The 12500-nt window shown below is 45.9% G+C and overlaps 1 protein-coding gene across 1 annotated transcript in view; it reads right to left on the bottom strand.

Annotated features, from left to right (window-relative positions):
• The window catches only part of LOC138974456 (multidrug resistance-associated protein 1-like), a 45452-nt gene that overhangs the window by 30096 nt on the left and 2856 nt on the right, over positions 1 to 12500 (bottom strand). The window contains exons 3-4 of the mRNA XM_070347173.1: positions 1287 to 1434; positions 547 to 727 (exon numbers count right to left, since the gene is read on the bottom strand). Of these exons, the coding sequence (XP_070203274.1) occupies positions 547 to 727; positions 1287 to 1434 (329 nt within the window). The remainder of the gene's footprint in view (positions 1 to 546; positions 728 to 1286; positions 1435 to 12500) is intronic.

Here is a 12500-nt window from a genome sequence, read left to right on the forward strand (position 1 = left end):
CAACACAGATCACGTGACATGACGATCTCTCCCCCAGGATCTGTACAGGATCCAATGACCTTACTCTCTACAAGATCCACTGACCTTTCTCTGTACAGGATCCACTGACCTTTCTCTGTACAGGATCCACTGACCTTCTCTGTACAGGATCCACTGACCTTTCTCTGTACAGGATCCACTGACCTTTCTCTGTACAGGATCCACTGACCTTTCTCTGTACAGGATCCACTGACTTTTCTCTGTATAGGATCCACTGACCTTTCTCTGTACAGGATCCACTGACCTTTCTCTGTACAGGATCCACTGACCTTTCTCTGTACAGGATCCACTGACCTTACTCTCTACAAGATCCACTGACCTTTCTCTGTACAGGATCCACTGACCTTTCTCTGTACAGGATCCACTGACCTTCTCTGTATAGGATCAACTGACCTTTCTCTGTACAGGTTTCTCTGTACAGGATCCACTGACCTTTCTCTGTACAGGATCCACTGACCTTTCTCTGTACAGGATCCACTGACCTTTCTCTGTACAGGATCCACTGACCTTCTTGTAGATGGCTGCGATGAGGATGGTCTTGAGCTGCATGCCGGCCAGCTGGGACGACCAGAAGCTGAAGTTGAAGAGCACGGACTTGATCATCTGAGCCACGAACATGAGCAGCGCCAACACGTAGCCGTGCCAGTCACTCGCCGAGTCCTCTGCAGACGCGTAGTCTATCAGGAGTCTGTAGAAAAACAGATAGTTAGGGTGAAGAGACACAGAACACACGTGATCAACTGAGGTAGACACATGCATATTGCCGCCCTGTGTTGCCTTCATCATCCCCGTTACTTTCAGTAGTGATCTTATCATTATCATAATTATCTTTAGCCTCTCGTGTCTTGCTATCATCATCCCCGTCACACACCTGGTGTGTCAGTTGTGTTGGGACACGAGAGGTTAAAGATAATTATTATAATGATAAGATCACAACTGAAACGTCACCGTGTTTTTTGGGGCACGAGAGGTTAATGATAATCATAATAATGATAAGATCACTACAATAGGTCGCAGGTTCGAATCCCGGCAGTGACGGACACGTGTCAACTTCATGAGCAGACTTCAAAAAGGTGCCTATGTCCCTCCCCCGTGTCACCGCAGTAGCACGTAAAAGACCTCGGTCATTCTGCAACAAGTGAAGGTGGCTGATTACACCTAAACACGCACACACCTGGGTAGCGCGACTCTCTTGCTGCTAGCTTTCCACTATTATTAAATAATAATATTACTAGTTGCCCACTGACCCGAGCAGCACAGGACTCAGGACGAGGAAGGCGTCAGACAGCACTTTCTGCACGAAGCCCACCACCAGCCAGGGGCCCACCAGTCGTGACAGCACGCGCAGCAGGGAGGGGTGAGGCTCGTCCTTCTCCTCCTTCCGTCTCGTCTCTCCTGTGGGCGTGACATTCATGTCAGTGTATCGCTATCAGGTTTCAATACATGCATGTCAGAGCTCAGTATATCCTTATTCAAGTTCAGTATATCCATATCAGAGGTCAGAATATCCTTATCAGAGCTCAGTATATCCTTATTCAAGTTCAGTGTATACATATTAAAGTTCAGTATATTCATACTAGAGGTCAGTATATCCAATTTAGTTCAGCGTATCCATATGCAAGTTCAGTTTATCCATATCAGCGTAAAGCACATCCTTAGTGGAGTCAATACGCTTATCCACAATATTATTCAATATAACCAAATCAGAGTTAGGTCATTTTCTATCAGAAATCAGTATGTCGCCAATTTTCGTTAAACTTCAATCTGATCATATTATTAGTTCATGCTTTTCCATATCGGAGGTCAGTCTTTCTATATCATAGCTCAGTGTATCAATTTACGAGGTCAGTCTTTCTATATCATAGCTCAGTGTATCAATTTACGAGTTCAGTCTTTCTATATCATAGCTCAGTGTATCAATTTACGAGTTCAGTTTATTGTTACGAGAGTTCAATGTATCCACAGTCAGAGTTCAGTATCTGAAGTTGATACAACTTGTATTTTCACGTCGATAGTTTTGCCTGTGTATGCGATTCGGCTTAAAGCTCGTTGTTGAGTTGAGTTGAGTTGAGTTGAGTTGAGTTGAGTTGAGTTGAGTTGAATCAAATTAGTTTAGTCTAATGTGCAGTGAAAGATTCAGAATTGTTTTTCTCCTCCTTGCTCCGTTCAAACGTGCACCGGCCATAACTCATTTACGCTCTCGCTGCCCTGTTTCATGGTAAATCATCAGAAATACAAAGATAATAGGTTCTGTTTCTTGTTAATGGTCTCTAACACTTCACCTGATGACTTGAGCAAAGAATACAAAAAGCACCAATATCATTTTAATAAGGGTGAAGGATGTTCGCTCCCGAGAAGAGTACAAGGACTCTGCTTGACGTTATCGCTGGTCTCTCTGTCATTGTATGGTCTCTCTGTCATTGTATGGTCTCTCTGTCATTGTATGGTGTCTCTGTCATTGTATGGTCTCTCTGTCATTGTATGGTCTCTCTGTCATTATATGGTGTCTCTGTCATTATATGGTCTCTCTGTCATTGTATGGTCTCTCTGTCATTATATGGTCTCTCTGTCATTATATGGTCTCTGTCATTATATGGTGTCTCTGTGTCATTATATGGTGTCTCTGTCATTATATGGTGTCTCTGTCATTATATGGTCTCTCTGTCATTGTATGGTCTCTCTGTCATTATATGGTCTCTCTGTCATTGTATGGTCTCTCTGTCATTGTATGGTCTCTCTGTCATTGTATGGTCTCTGTCATTATATGGTCTCTCTGTCATTATATGGTCTCTCTGTCATTGTATGGTGTCTCTGTCATTGTATGGTCTCTGTGTCATTATATGGTCTCTCTGTCATTATATGGTCTCTCTGTCATTATATGGTCTCTGTCATTATATGGTCTCTGTCATTATATGGTCTCTCTGTCATTATATGGTCTCTCTGTCATTATATGGTCTCTCTGTCATTATATGGTCTCTCTGTCATTATATGGTCTCTGTCATTATATGGTCTCTGTCATTATATGGTGTCTCTGTCATTATATGGTCTCTCTCTGTCATTATATGGTCTCTCTGTCATTGTATGGTCTCTCTGTCATTATATGGTGTCTCTGTCATTGTATGGTCTCTGTGTCATTATATGGTCTCTGTGTCATTATATGGTGTCTCTGTCATTGTATGGTCTCTGTGTCATTATATGGTCTCTGTGTCATTATATGGTCTCTCTGTCATTGTATGGTCTCTCTGTCATTATATGGTCTCTGTGTCATTATATGGTCTCTCTGTCATTATATGGTCTCTGTGTCATTATATGGTCTCTCTGTCATTATATGGTCTCTCTCTGTCATTATATGGTCTCTGTCATTATATGGTCTCTCTGTCATTATATGGTCTCTCTCTGTCATTATATGGTCTCTCTCTGTCATTATATGGTCTCTCTGTCATTGTATGGTCTCTCTGTCATTATATGGTCTCTCTGTCATTATATGGTCTCTCTGTCATTATATGGTCTCTCTGTCATTATATGGTCTCTCTGTCATTATATGGTCTCTCTGTCATTATATGGTCTCTCTGTCATTATATGGTCTCTCTGTCATTATATGGTCTCTCTGTCATTGTATGGTCTCTCTGTCATTATATGGTCTCTCTGTCATTATATGGTCTCTCTGTCATTGTATGGTCTCTGTGTCATTATATGGTCTCTGTGTCATTATATGGTCTCTCTCTGTCACTATATGGTCTCTGTGTCATTATATGGTGTCTCTGTCATTGTATGGTCTCTGTGTCATTATATGGTCTCTCTGTCATTGTATGGTCTCTGTCATTATATGGTCTCTCTGTCATTATATGGTCTCTCTGTCATTGTATGGTCTCTGTCATTGTATGGTCTCTCTGTCATTATATGGTCTCTGTGTCATTATATGGTCTCTCTGTCATTATATGGTCTCTCTGTCATTGTATGGTCTCTCTGTCATTGTATGGTCTCTCTGTCATTGTATGGTCTCTCTGTCATTATATGGTCTCTCTGTCATTGTATGGTCTCTCTGTCATTGTATGGTCTCTCTCTGTCATTATATGGTCTCTCTGTCATTATATGGTCTCTCTGTCATTATATGGTCTCTCTCTGTCATTATATGGTCTCTCTGTCATTGTATGGTCTCTCTGTGTCATTATATGGTCTCTCTGTCATTGTATGGTCTCTCTCTGTCATTATATGGTCTCTCTGTCATTATATGGTCTCTCTGTCATTATATGGTCTCTCTGTCATTATATGGTCTCTCTGTCATTATATGGTCTCTGTCATTATATGGTCTCTGTCATTATATGGTCTCTGTCATTATATGGTCTCTCTGTCATTATATGGTCTCTCTGTCATTATATGGTCTCTGTCATTGTATGGTCTCTGTCATTATATGGTCTCTCTGTGTCATTATATGGTCTCTCTGTGTCATTATATGGTCTCTGTCATTGTATGGTCTCTGTCATTGTATGGTCTCTCTGTCATTATATGGTCTCTCTGTCATTGTATGGTCTCTCTGTCATTATATGGTCTCTCTGTCATTGTATGGTCTCTCTGTCATTGTATGGTCTCTCTGTCATTATATGGTCTCTCTGTCATTATATGGTCTCTCTGTCATTGTATGGTCTCTCTGTGTCATTATATGGTGTCTCTGTCATTATATGGTCTCTGTGTCATTATATGGTGTCTCTGTCATTGTATGGTCTCTGTGTCATTATATGGTCTCTGTGTCATTATATGGTCTCTCTGTCATTGTATGGTCTCTCTGTCATTGTATGGTCTCTCTGTCATTATATGGTGTCTCTGTCATTATATGGTGTCTCTGTCATTGTATGGTCTCTCTGTCATTGTATGGTCTCTCTGTCATTGTATGGTGTCTCTGTCATTGTATGGTCTCTCTGTCATTGTATGGTCTCTCTGTCATTATATGGTGTCTCTGTCATTATATGGTCTCTCTCTGTCATTATATGGTCTCTCTGTCATTGTATGGTCTCTCTGTCATTGTATGGTCTCTCTGTCATTATATGGTCTCTCTGTCATTGTATGGTCTCTCTGTCATTATATGGTCTCTCTGTCATTGTATGGTCTCTCTGTGTCATTATATGGTGTCTCTGTCATTATATGGTCTCTCTGTGTCATTATATGGTCTCTCTGTCATTATATGGTCTCTCTGTCATTATATGGTCTCTCTGTCATTATATGGTCTCTCTGTCATTGTATGGTCTCTCTGTCATTATATGGTCTCTGTCATTATATGGTCTCTCTGTCATTATATGGTCTCTGTCATTATATGGTCTCTCTGTCATTATATGGTCTCTCTCTGTCATTATATGGTCTCTCTCTGTCATTATATGGTCTCTCTGTGTCATTATATGGTCTCTCTGTCATTGTATGGTCTCTCTGTCATTGTATGGTCTCTCTGTCATTATATGGTCTCTGTCATTATATGGTCTCTGTCATTATATGGTCTCTGTCATTATATGGTCTCTCTGTCATTATATGGTCTCTCTGTCATTATATGGTCTCTCTGTGTCATTATATGGTCTCTGTCATTATATGGTCTCTGTCATTATATGGTCTCTGTCATTATATGGTCTCTGTCATTATATGGTCTCTCTGTCATTGTATGGTCTCTCTGTCATTGTATGGTGTCTCTGTCATTATATGGTCTCTCTGTCATTATATGGTCTCTCTGTCAATATATGGTCTCTCTCTGTCATTGTATGGTCTCTCTGTCATTGTATGGTCTCTCTGTCATTATATGGTCTCTCTGTCATTGTATGGTCTCTCTGTCATTATATGGTCTCTGTGTCATTATATGGTCTCTCTGTCATTATATGGTCTCTCTGTCATTATATGGTGTCTCTGTCATTGTATGGTCTCTCTGTGTCACGATCGGGTGACAGAGACCAAGAAAGTGTCACTCAGTGGAGTGCCTGTTCTTGGTCGTGTATGATAGAAAGCGCCTGTGCGTGATATTGGGTTACAGCAGAGTTTGCTGACGGTGCTCTACGAGCACGGATGTTTTGTATCGCACGAGTTTTACAGTGGAGGTTTCTGCTGTCATAGCTAGGGCTGACGGTTTTTCGCTGACAGCGCACACGGGATTTTCACGGATTGAGTTTCTCGTGTCTTTTTCTGCTTGGGAGGCAAAACTGTGTATAGCTGGACTGGTTTGGTGACAAGGTCAGTCACGTGTATTTGGCTAGGTGGTCTGTCAGAGACTCAAGGACGACACACTTGACACCCAGCGGCAGAAGGGGAAGGATCGTATACACAGTTTCTAGAGTATGATGGTTTTTCACCGAGTATTATATTCGGCACTCTAGGGGAACTTCCACTAGTTTTTCCTTTCTCCCTGCCACGTATTTTGCTGAGGACAAGTCGTCAACTTTCCTTCGTCGGCGATGGCTTTCGCATAAGGATTCGACAAGGGGTTCTGGACGTTTTTGGTCACTGTTGACGAACAGAGGCTGGTCCAGGGAGGAAGCGGACTTTGCTTCCATTGAGAGTACAATCATAGGCTTTTGAGGTAATAAATCATTATTTAACGCTGTTGATGAGTCTGTGTTGTGGAATGAAATACTCTCTGTTGTTCTTTCCAGGTTAGCGCATAATTTACTCTCTGTGACGCTAAAATACTAATCTGTATATGGTTTTTGCAGATAGGGAGAGAAGGACGGAAAATGACTGTTTTGTTGTTGTAAAAAGTCCATTTTGTGCAGGCCCACGTGCTCGATGAGATATTTAAAGATGACATGTTTTAAGGTGGTGGGTGAGGGGTAGCTGACATGTTTAGTGCACCGATGCTTTCTGTTTGCAGCCTTCCTTCGTTCGTTCGTTTCGTTCGTTCGTTACGTTCCCGTAACATCGGCACGGCTGACTCTGGCGGGAACTGTTGAGGCTACGCTAACCAGGAGACCGGCTAACCAGGAGACCGGCTAACCAGCGGACCGGCTAACCAGCGAACCGGCTAACCAGCGGACCGGCTAACCAGCGAACCGACTAACCAGCATACCGGCTAAGCAGCAGCAGCAGAGATAAAGCTAAGTGCACCATGTCGTACGCACCCCGTTGACCACCGTTGTCTTTTCGTATCTATGATTTCATTGGAGTAGTGACAACGTGGGGTGTGTGACACCTGCACGAACTAGGGCTTTTCGGACAGAACATTCTCATTTAACTATATTTACACGGGTTCAGCGTGTTCCTATAATTTTCTACATACTACTGGCATTTTGTCAGTGAACACTGGTTTTTTACGTGTTGAGAACGTAAAAGGAACATATTTTGAGTGAAGGCTCGAGGGAGGTGGAGAGTTTATACATAAACAGGCGTCTGAAACTTATACTTTTGTTGACTCTATTTAATTGTATGACTGCGAGAGTGGATCGTGGTGTGGTTAGTTAATTAGTAGTAATTAACCGGTTCATAATCACCTTGAGTGATATATTGAAACGTGACACATGGGGGCCAAGCCGGGATTTACTCAGTTAATTTCCAACTGATAAAGACCCACCAATTAAGGAGAACTAAGAGCAGATAATCTCGTCAGTGCTCGACTTATTTTCTGCTTGGTGCTACCCTTTTTTGTATAGTTTTGATCATATACCACACCTTAAGCGATTCACATCTTGCAGGAAATGTAAATTGTAATTTGTGAGTTATTGTATGCGCTAACTGTGATTATCTCCCTTTCCTTTGTTTGTGAATCTTTGTTGTTGTACGTTCAGAGTTTTCCGTTGCAGAGAGCTGAGCGGGGTTAGCGGATTTGTTATTCGTTTTACTCAGTTTTCTCTACATTGTTGTTTCGCATTCTGTAACAGGTTACATTTCTACCGTCTTGTTGTACTTGGATTTTTCTCCATATTTTGACTTTGTTGGAATTTTGGGGGGGAAGGGTCCGAGGACTTCTGTCCTAACCAAGGCTGTGGGAGACACTCTGTTTCACCGCAAAAAGCAGCCGATAAAGTAGGCCACGGCTGTGGGAAACACTTTGTTTCACCGCAGAAAGCAGCCATAAAGTAGGCCACGCGATTTGTTCTACACCGTTTGGATTTTTCTTCTGCATTTTCCGGTTGCTGGATTTTTGTATCCACCGATTTCATCACCGCGTGTTCTAGCTATAGCCGCGTTAGACTTACTTTTGTGATAAAGCTTTGCTAAAACTAACCATGGCTACAGGGGGATCTCCTACGAGGAGAATAACTTTCGAGACTCCTGGCAGCGAGCAACCGACTGAGCGAGACGCACGCGTTAGAGCCCGAAGCGTTCTAAAACGCTTAGAAGTAGAACGGAAGGAAGAATTTGAGCGACTGACAAGAAAAGAAGAACGTGACCGACAGGACAAGAAGGACGAACTTGACAGACAAGAAAGGGAACGACAGGCAGAACGAGACAGACAGGAAAGGAAAGACGAACGTGACAGACAAGAACGGAAAGAGAAAGATGAACTTGACAGACAAGAAAGGGAACGACAGGCAGAACGTGACAGACAGGACAAACAGGCCGAACGCGATCACCAGCTAGAACTAGCTAAGCTACAGGCAGAGAAGGGTACGCTTACTCAGGCTAGCGCGCCGACGTTTGTTGCCGACCGTACGAGACTGCCGACGTTCGACGATGACAAGGACGAGCTCGACGACTTTTTACGCCGGTTTGAGCGCATTGCATCTGACCAGAAGTGGGAAGAGGCCACGTGGGCTAGCCGCCTTAGCACCTGCTTGAAAGGACGCGCATTGCAGCTCTACAACGCTTTGGATGACGACGAGGCGAGAGACTATCAGGCACTTAAGAAGGCGTTACTCCAGCGCTTCAACCTGACTGCTGAAGCCTACCGACGTCGTCTGCGTAACAGCAAGAGACTGAGCGGCGAGCTGAGCCATCAGTTTGTGGCACGCCTTAATCTCTACCTGCGGCGCTGGGTGGAGATGGCCGAGAAGAACTGGACCGTCGACGACCTTGCCGACCTCATAGTCATGGAACAACTGATGTCCAGCCTGCGACCTGAGGTGGTGACCTTCGTGCAGGAGCACCAGCCTAAGACTACTCAGGAGGCAGCCGACTGGATCAGAGTACACGAGGACGCCCAGGCGATCTCCGGTAAATCTTCAGGCTCACGGCCGGGAAAATCGGGAAATCCAGGTTCTTCAGGACCCAAGGACGATCAGGGACACAAAGGATCAGGTTCCAGAACTGACATCCAGTGTTACTACTGCAACAAGCGGGGCCACGTGAAGAAGGACTGCCACAAGAGACAGGCTGACCAGAAGGGCGTTCACTTCGTTGGCAGTGAGGAGTTCAGGGACGTCACGAGCTCATGCACCATCCCACAACTCTGCGTTCCGTGCTCCAGGAAACATTTCCAGCCCCACTGCAACGTCTACGTTAACGGAGTGAAGGGCGAAGGTCTGCGGGACACAGGGGCAGACATGATAGTGGTTCGGGCGAGTCTAGTTCCAGCTATGGCCTACACAGGAGACAGCATCAGGGTGAGAATGGCCGAGGCATCTCACGCTTACGACTTGAACACGGCAGTGATCAAGGTCGTAACCCCGTTGTTCACGGGGACCATTGTGGCCGTCGTCATGGACGATCCTCCATGCGACCTGCTCATTGGAAACCGGGTTCAGTTTGTGGACGGCGTCACCAGGGAGGTTCCCGTTTATCGGTCTCCCGACGTCATTTCAGTGCTCACGCGGGCACAGGCGGAGCGAGAGGACAAACCTCTCAAACCCCTACCTGCTGCACGAGCTGCCCTGGGGAACGTGACCCCCGCGCTTCTCGCGAAGGCTCAGGATTCTGACCCGACCTTAGCTACTCCTCGGGAGCACGCGAAGTCGGGGAAGGTGAAGCTGAGCGGGAAGCATGGGAGGTCAAAGTTCCTCAGGGACAAGAAGTTGCTCTACCGTGAGTTCAGCAACCAAGAAGGTACATTCAAACAGGTTGTCGTGCCTCGCGAGTTTCGCGAGGGTGTCATGGCAACGGCACACGACTCGATTCTGGGAGGTCATCTTGGTACCAAGAAGACCACGGATCGTGTCTGGCGCCACTTTTACTGGCCAGGCATCTGCACGGATGTCCGACGTTTCTGTGCGTCCTGCGATAAGTGCCAGAAGGTGGTTGCCAAAGGAAGGGTGAGGAAGGTCCCCTTAGAGAAGATGCCGCTCATCGACGAACCCTTTCGTCGGGTGGCAGTGGACATCATCGGGCCCATCTTGCCTGCGTCTGAGGACGGAAACAGATACATTTTGACCATGGTGGACTACGCTACTCGATACCCAGAGGCGATCCCTCTGAAATCGATTGAAGCCACGCGAGTAGCTGAGGCTCTGGTTACTATGTGGTCCCGGCTGGGAATTCCATCAGAGGTACTCACCGACAGAGGCACGCAGTTCACGGGAGGAGTGATGGCGGAGGCAGCACGACTGCTATCACTGGAGCAGCACTTCACCACTCCTTACCATGCTCAGTGCAACGGACTGGTGGAAAGGTTCAATGGCACCTTGAAGACCATGCTGAGGAAACTAGCTCAGGAGAAACCACGCACGTGGGACAGGTACATCCCAGCATTGCTTTTTGCATACCGCGAGGTTCCTCAGGAGAGCTTGGGTTTTTCCCCATTTGAGTTGTTGTACGGCAGACAGGTACGCGGTCCCATGGCTATCCTGCGTCAGGCTTGGACGGACGAAGAAGCTGACGAGGAGGTGCAGACGACAGCGACCTACATCGTAGAACTCAGGAACAGGATTGAAGAGACCTGCAAACTGGCTCAAGAGAACCTGGGAAGAGCAGCACAGCGTTATGCGCGAGGATTCGACCGCAAGGCACGGCCGCGCAGCTTCAAGATTGGAGAACGGGTGTTGCTACTTCTACCTGTCAAACACAACAAGCTACAACTGCAGTGGCAAGGACCTTTTGAGGTGACAGCGAAAGTGGGCCAGAACGACTACAGGATCATGATGCACGGGAAAGCACGCCTGTACCACGCCAACCTGCTGCGCGCCTACATAGAGAGGACAGCCTACGGGGAGAAGAACAAAGACCAGAAGAACAAAGACAAGAAGACAGAGAAGGTTGCAGTCATCAGGGGTGAAACGAGGGGTTGCTCGTTCTTGAGGACGACCTTTCTGTCTGGAGACGGACCATCAACCTCTGCAATATCTTCAGGTTGCAAGGTTGGCAAACGCCAGACTTATGCGCTGGGCGTTGATTCTCCAACCGTACCAATTCACGGTACGCGTCATTCCGGGCGCCAACAATGTTGGAGCTGACTTTCTCTCTCGGGCTGTAGAGGAGAACATGACTGTGAGCGAAACCGAGGTTTCGTCTTGAAGAGGGGAGGTGTGTCACGATCGGGTGACAGAGACCAAGAAAGTGTCACTCAGTGGAGTGCCTGTTCTTGGTCGTGTATGATAGAAAGCGCCTGTGCGTGATATTGGGTTACAGCAGAGTTTGCTGACGGTGCTCTACGAGCACGGATGTTTTGTATCGCACGAGTTTTACAGTGGAGGTTTCTGCTGTCATAGCTAGGGCTGACGGTTTTTCGCTGACAGCGCACACGGGATTTTCACGGATTGAGTTTCTCGTGTCTTTTTCTGCTTGGGAGGCAAAACTGTGTATAGCTGGACTGGTTTGGTGACAAGGTCAGTCACGTGTATTTGGCTAGGTGGTCTGTCAGAGACTCAAGGACGACACACTTGACACCCAGCGGCAGAAGGGGAAGGATCGTATACACAGTTTCTAGAGTATGATGGTTTTTCACCGAGTATTATATTCGGCACTCTAGGGGAACTTCCACTAGTTTTTCCTTTCTCCCTGCCACGTATTTTGCTGAGGACAAGTCGTCAACTTTCCTTCGTCGGCGATGGCTTTCGCATAAGGATTCGACAAGGGGTTCTGGACGTTTTTGGTCACTGTTGACGAACAGAGGCTGGTCCAGGGAGGAAGCGGACTTTGCTTCCATTGAGAGTACAATCATAGGCTTTTGAGGTAATAAATCATTATTTAACGCTGTTGATGAGTCTGTGTTGTGGAATGAAATACTCTCTGTTGTTCTTTCCAGGTTAGCGCATAATTTACTCTCTGTGACGCTAAAATACTAATCTGTATATGGTTTTTGCAGATAGGGAGAGAAGGACGGAAAATGACTGTTTTGTTGTTGTAAAAAGTCCATTTTGTGCAGGCCCACGTGCTCGATGAGATATTTAAAGATGACATGTTTTAAGGTGGTGGGTGAGGGGTAGCTGACATGTTTAGTGCACCGATGCTTTCTGTTTGCAGCCTTCCTTCGTTCGTTCGTTTCGTTCGTTCGTTACGTTCCCGTAACATCGGCACGGCTGACTCTGGCGGGAACTGTTGAGGCTACGCTAACCAGGAGACCGGCTAACCAGGAGACCGGCTAACCAGCGGACCGGCTAACCAGCGAACCGGCTAACCAGCGG

This window comes from Littorina saxatilis, linkage group LG8 (assembly GCF_037325665.1).
Source record: "Littorina saxatilis isolate snail1 linkage group LG8, US_GU_Lsax_2.0, whole genome shotgun sequence".
Classification (NCBI taxonomy): Eukaryota; Metazoa; Mollusca; class Gastropoda; order Littorinimorpha; family Littorinidae; genus Littorina; species Littorina saxatilis.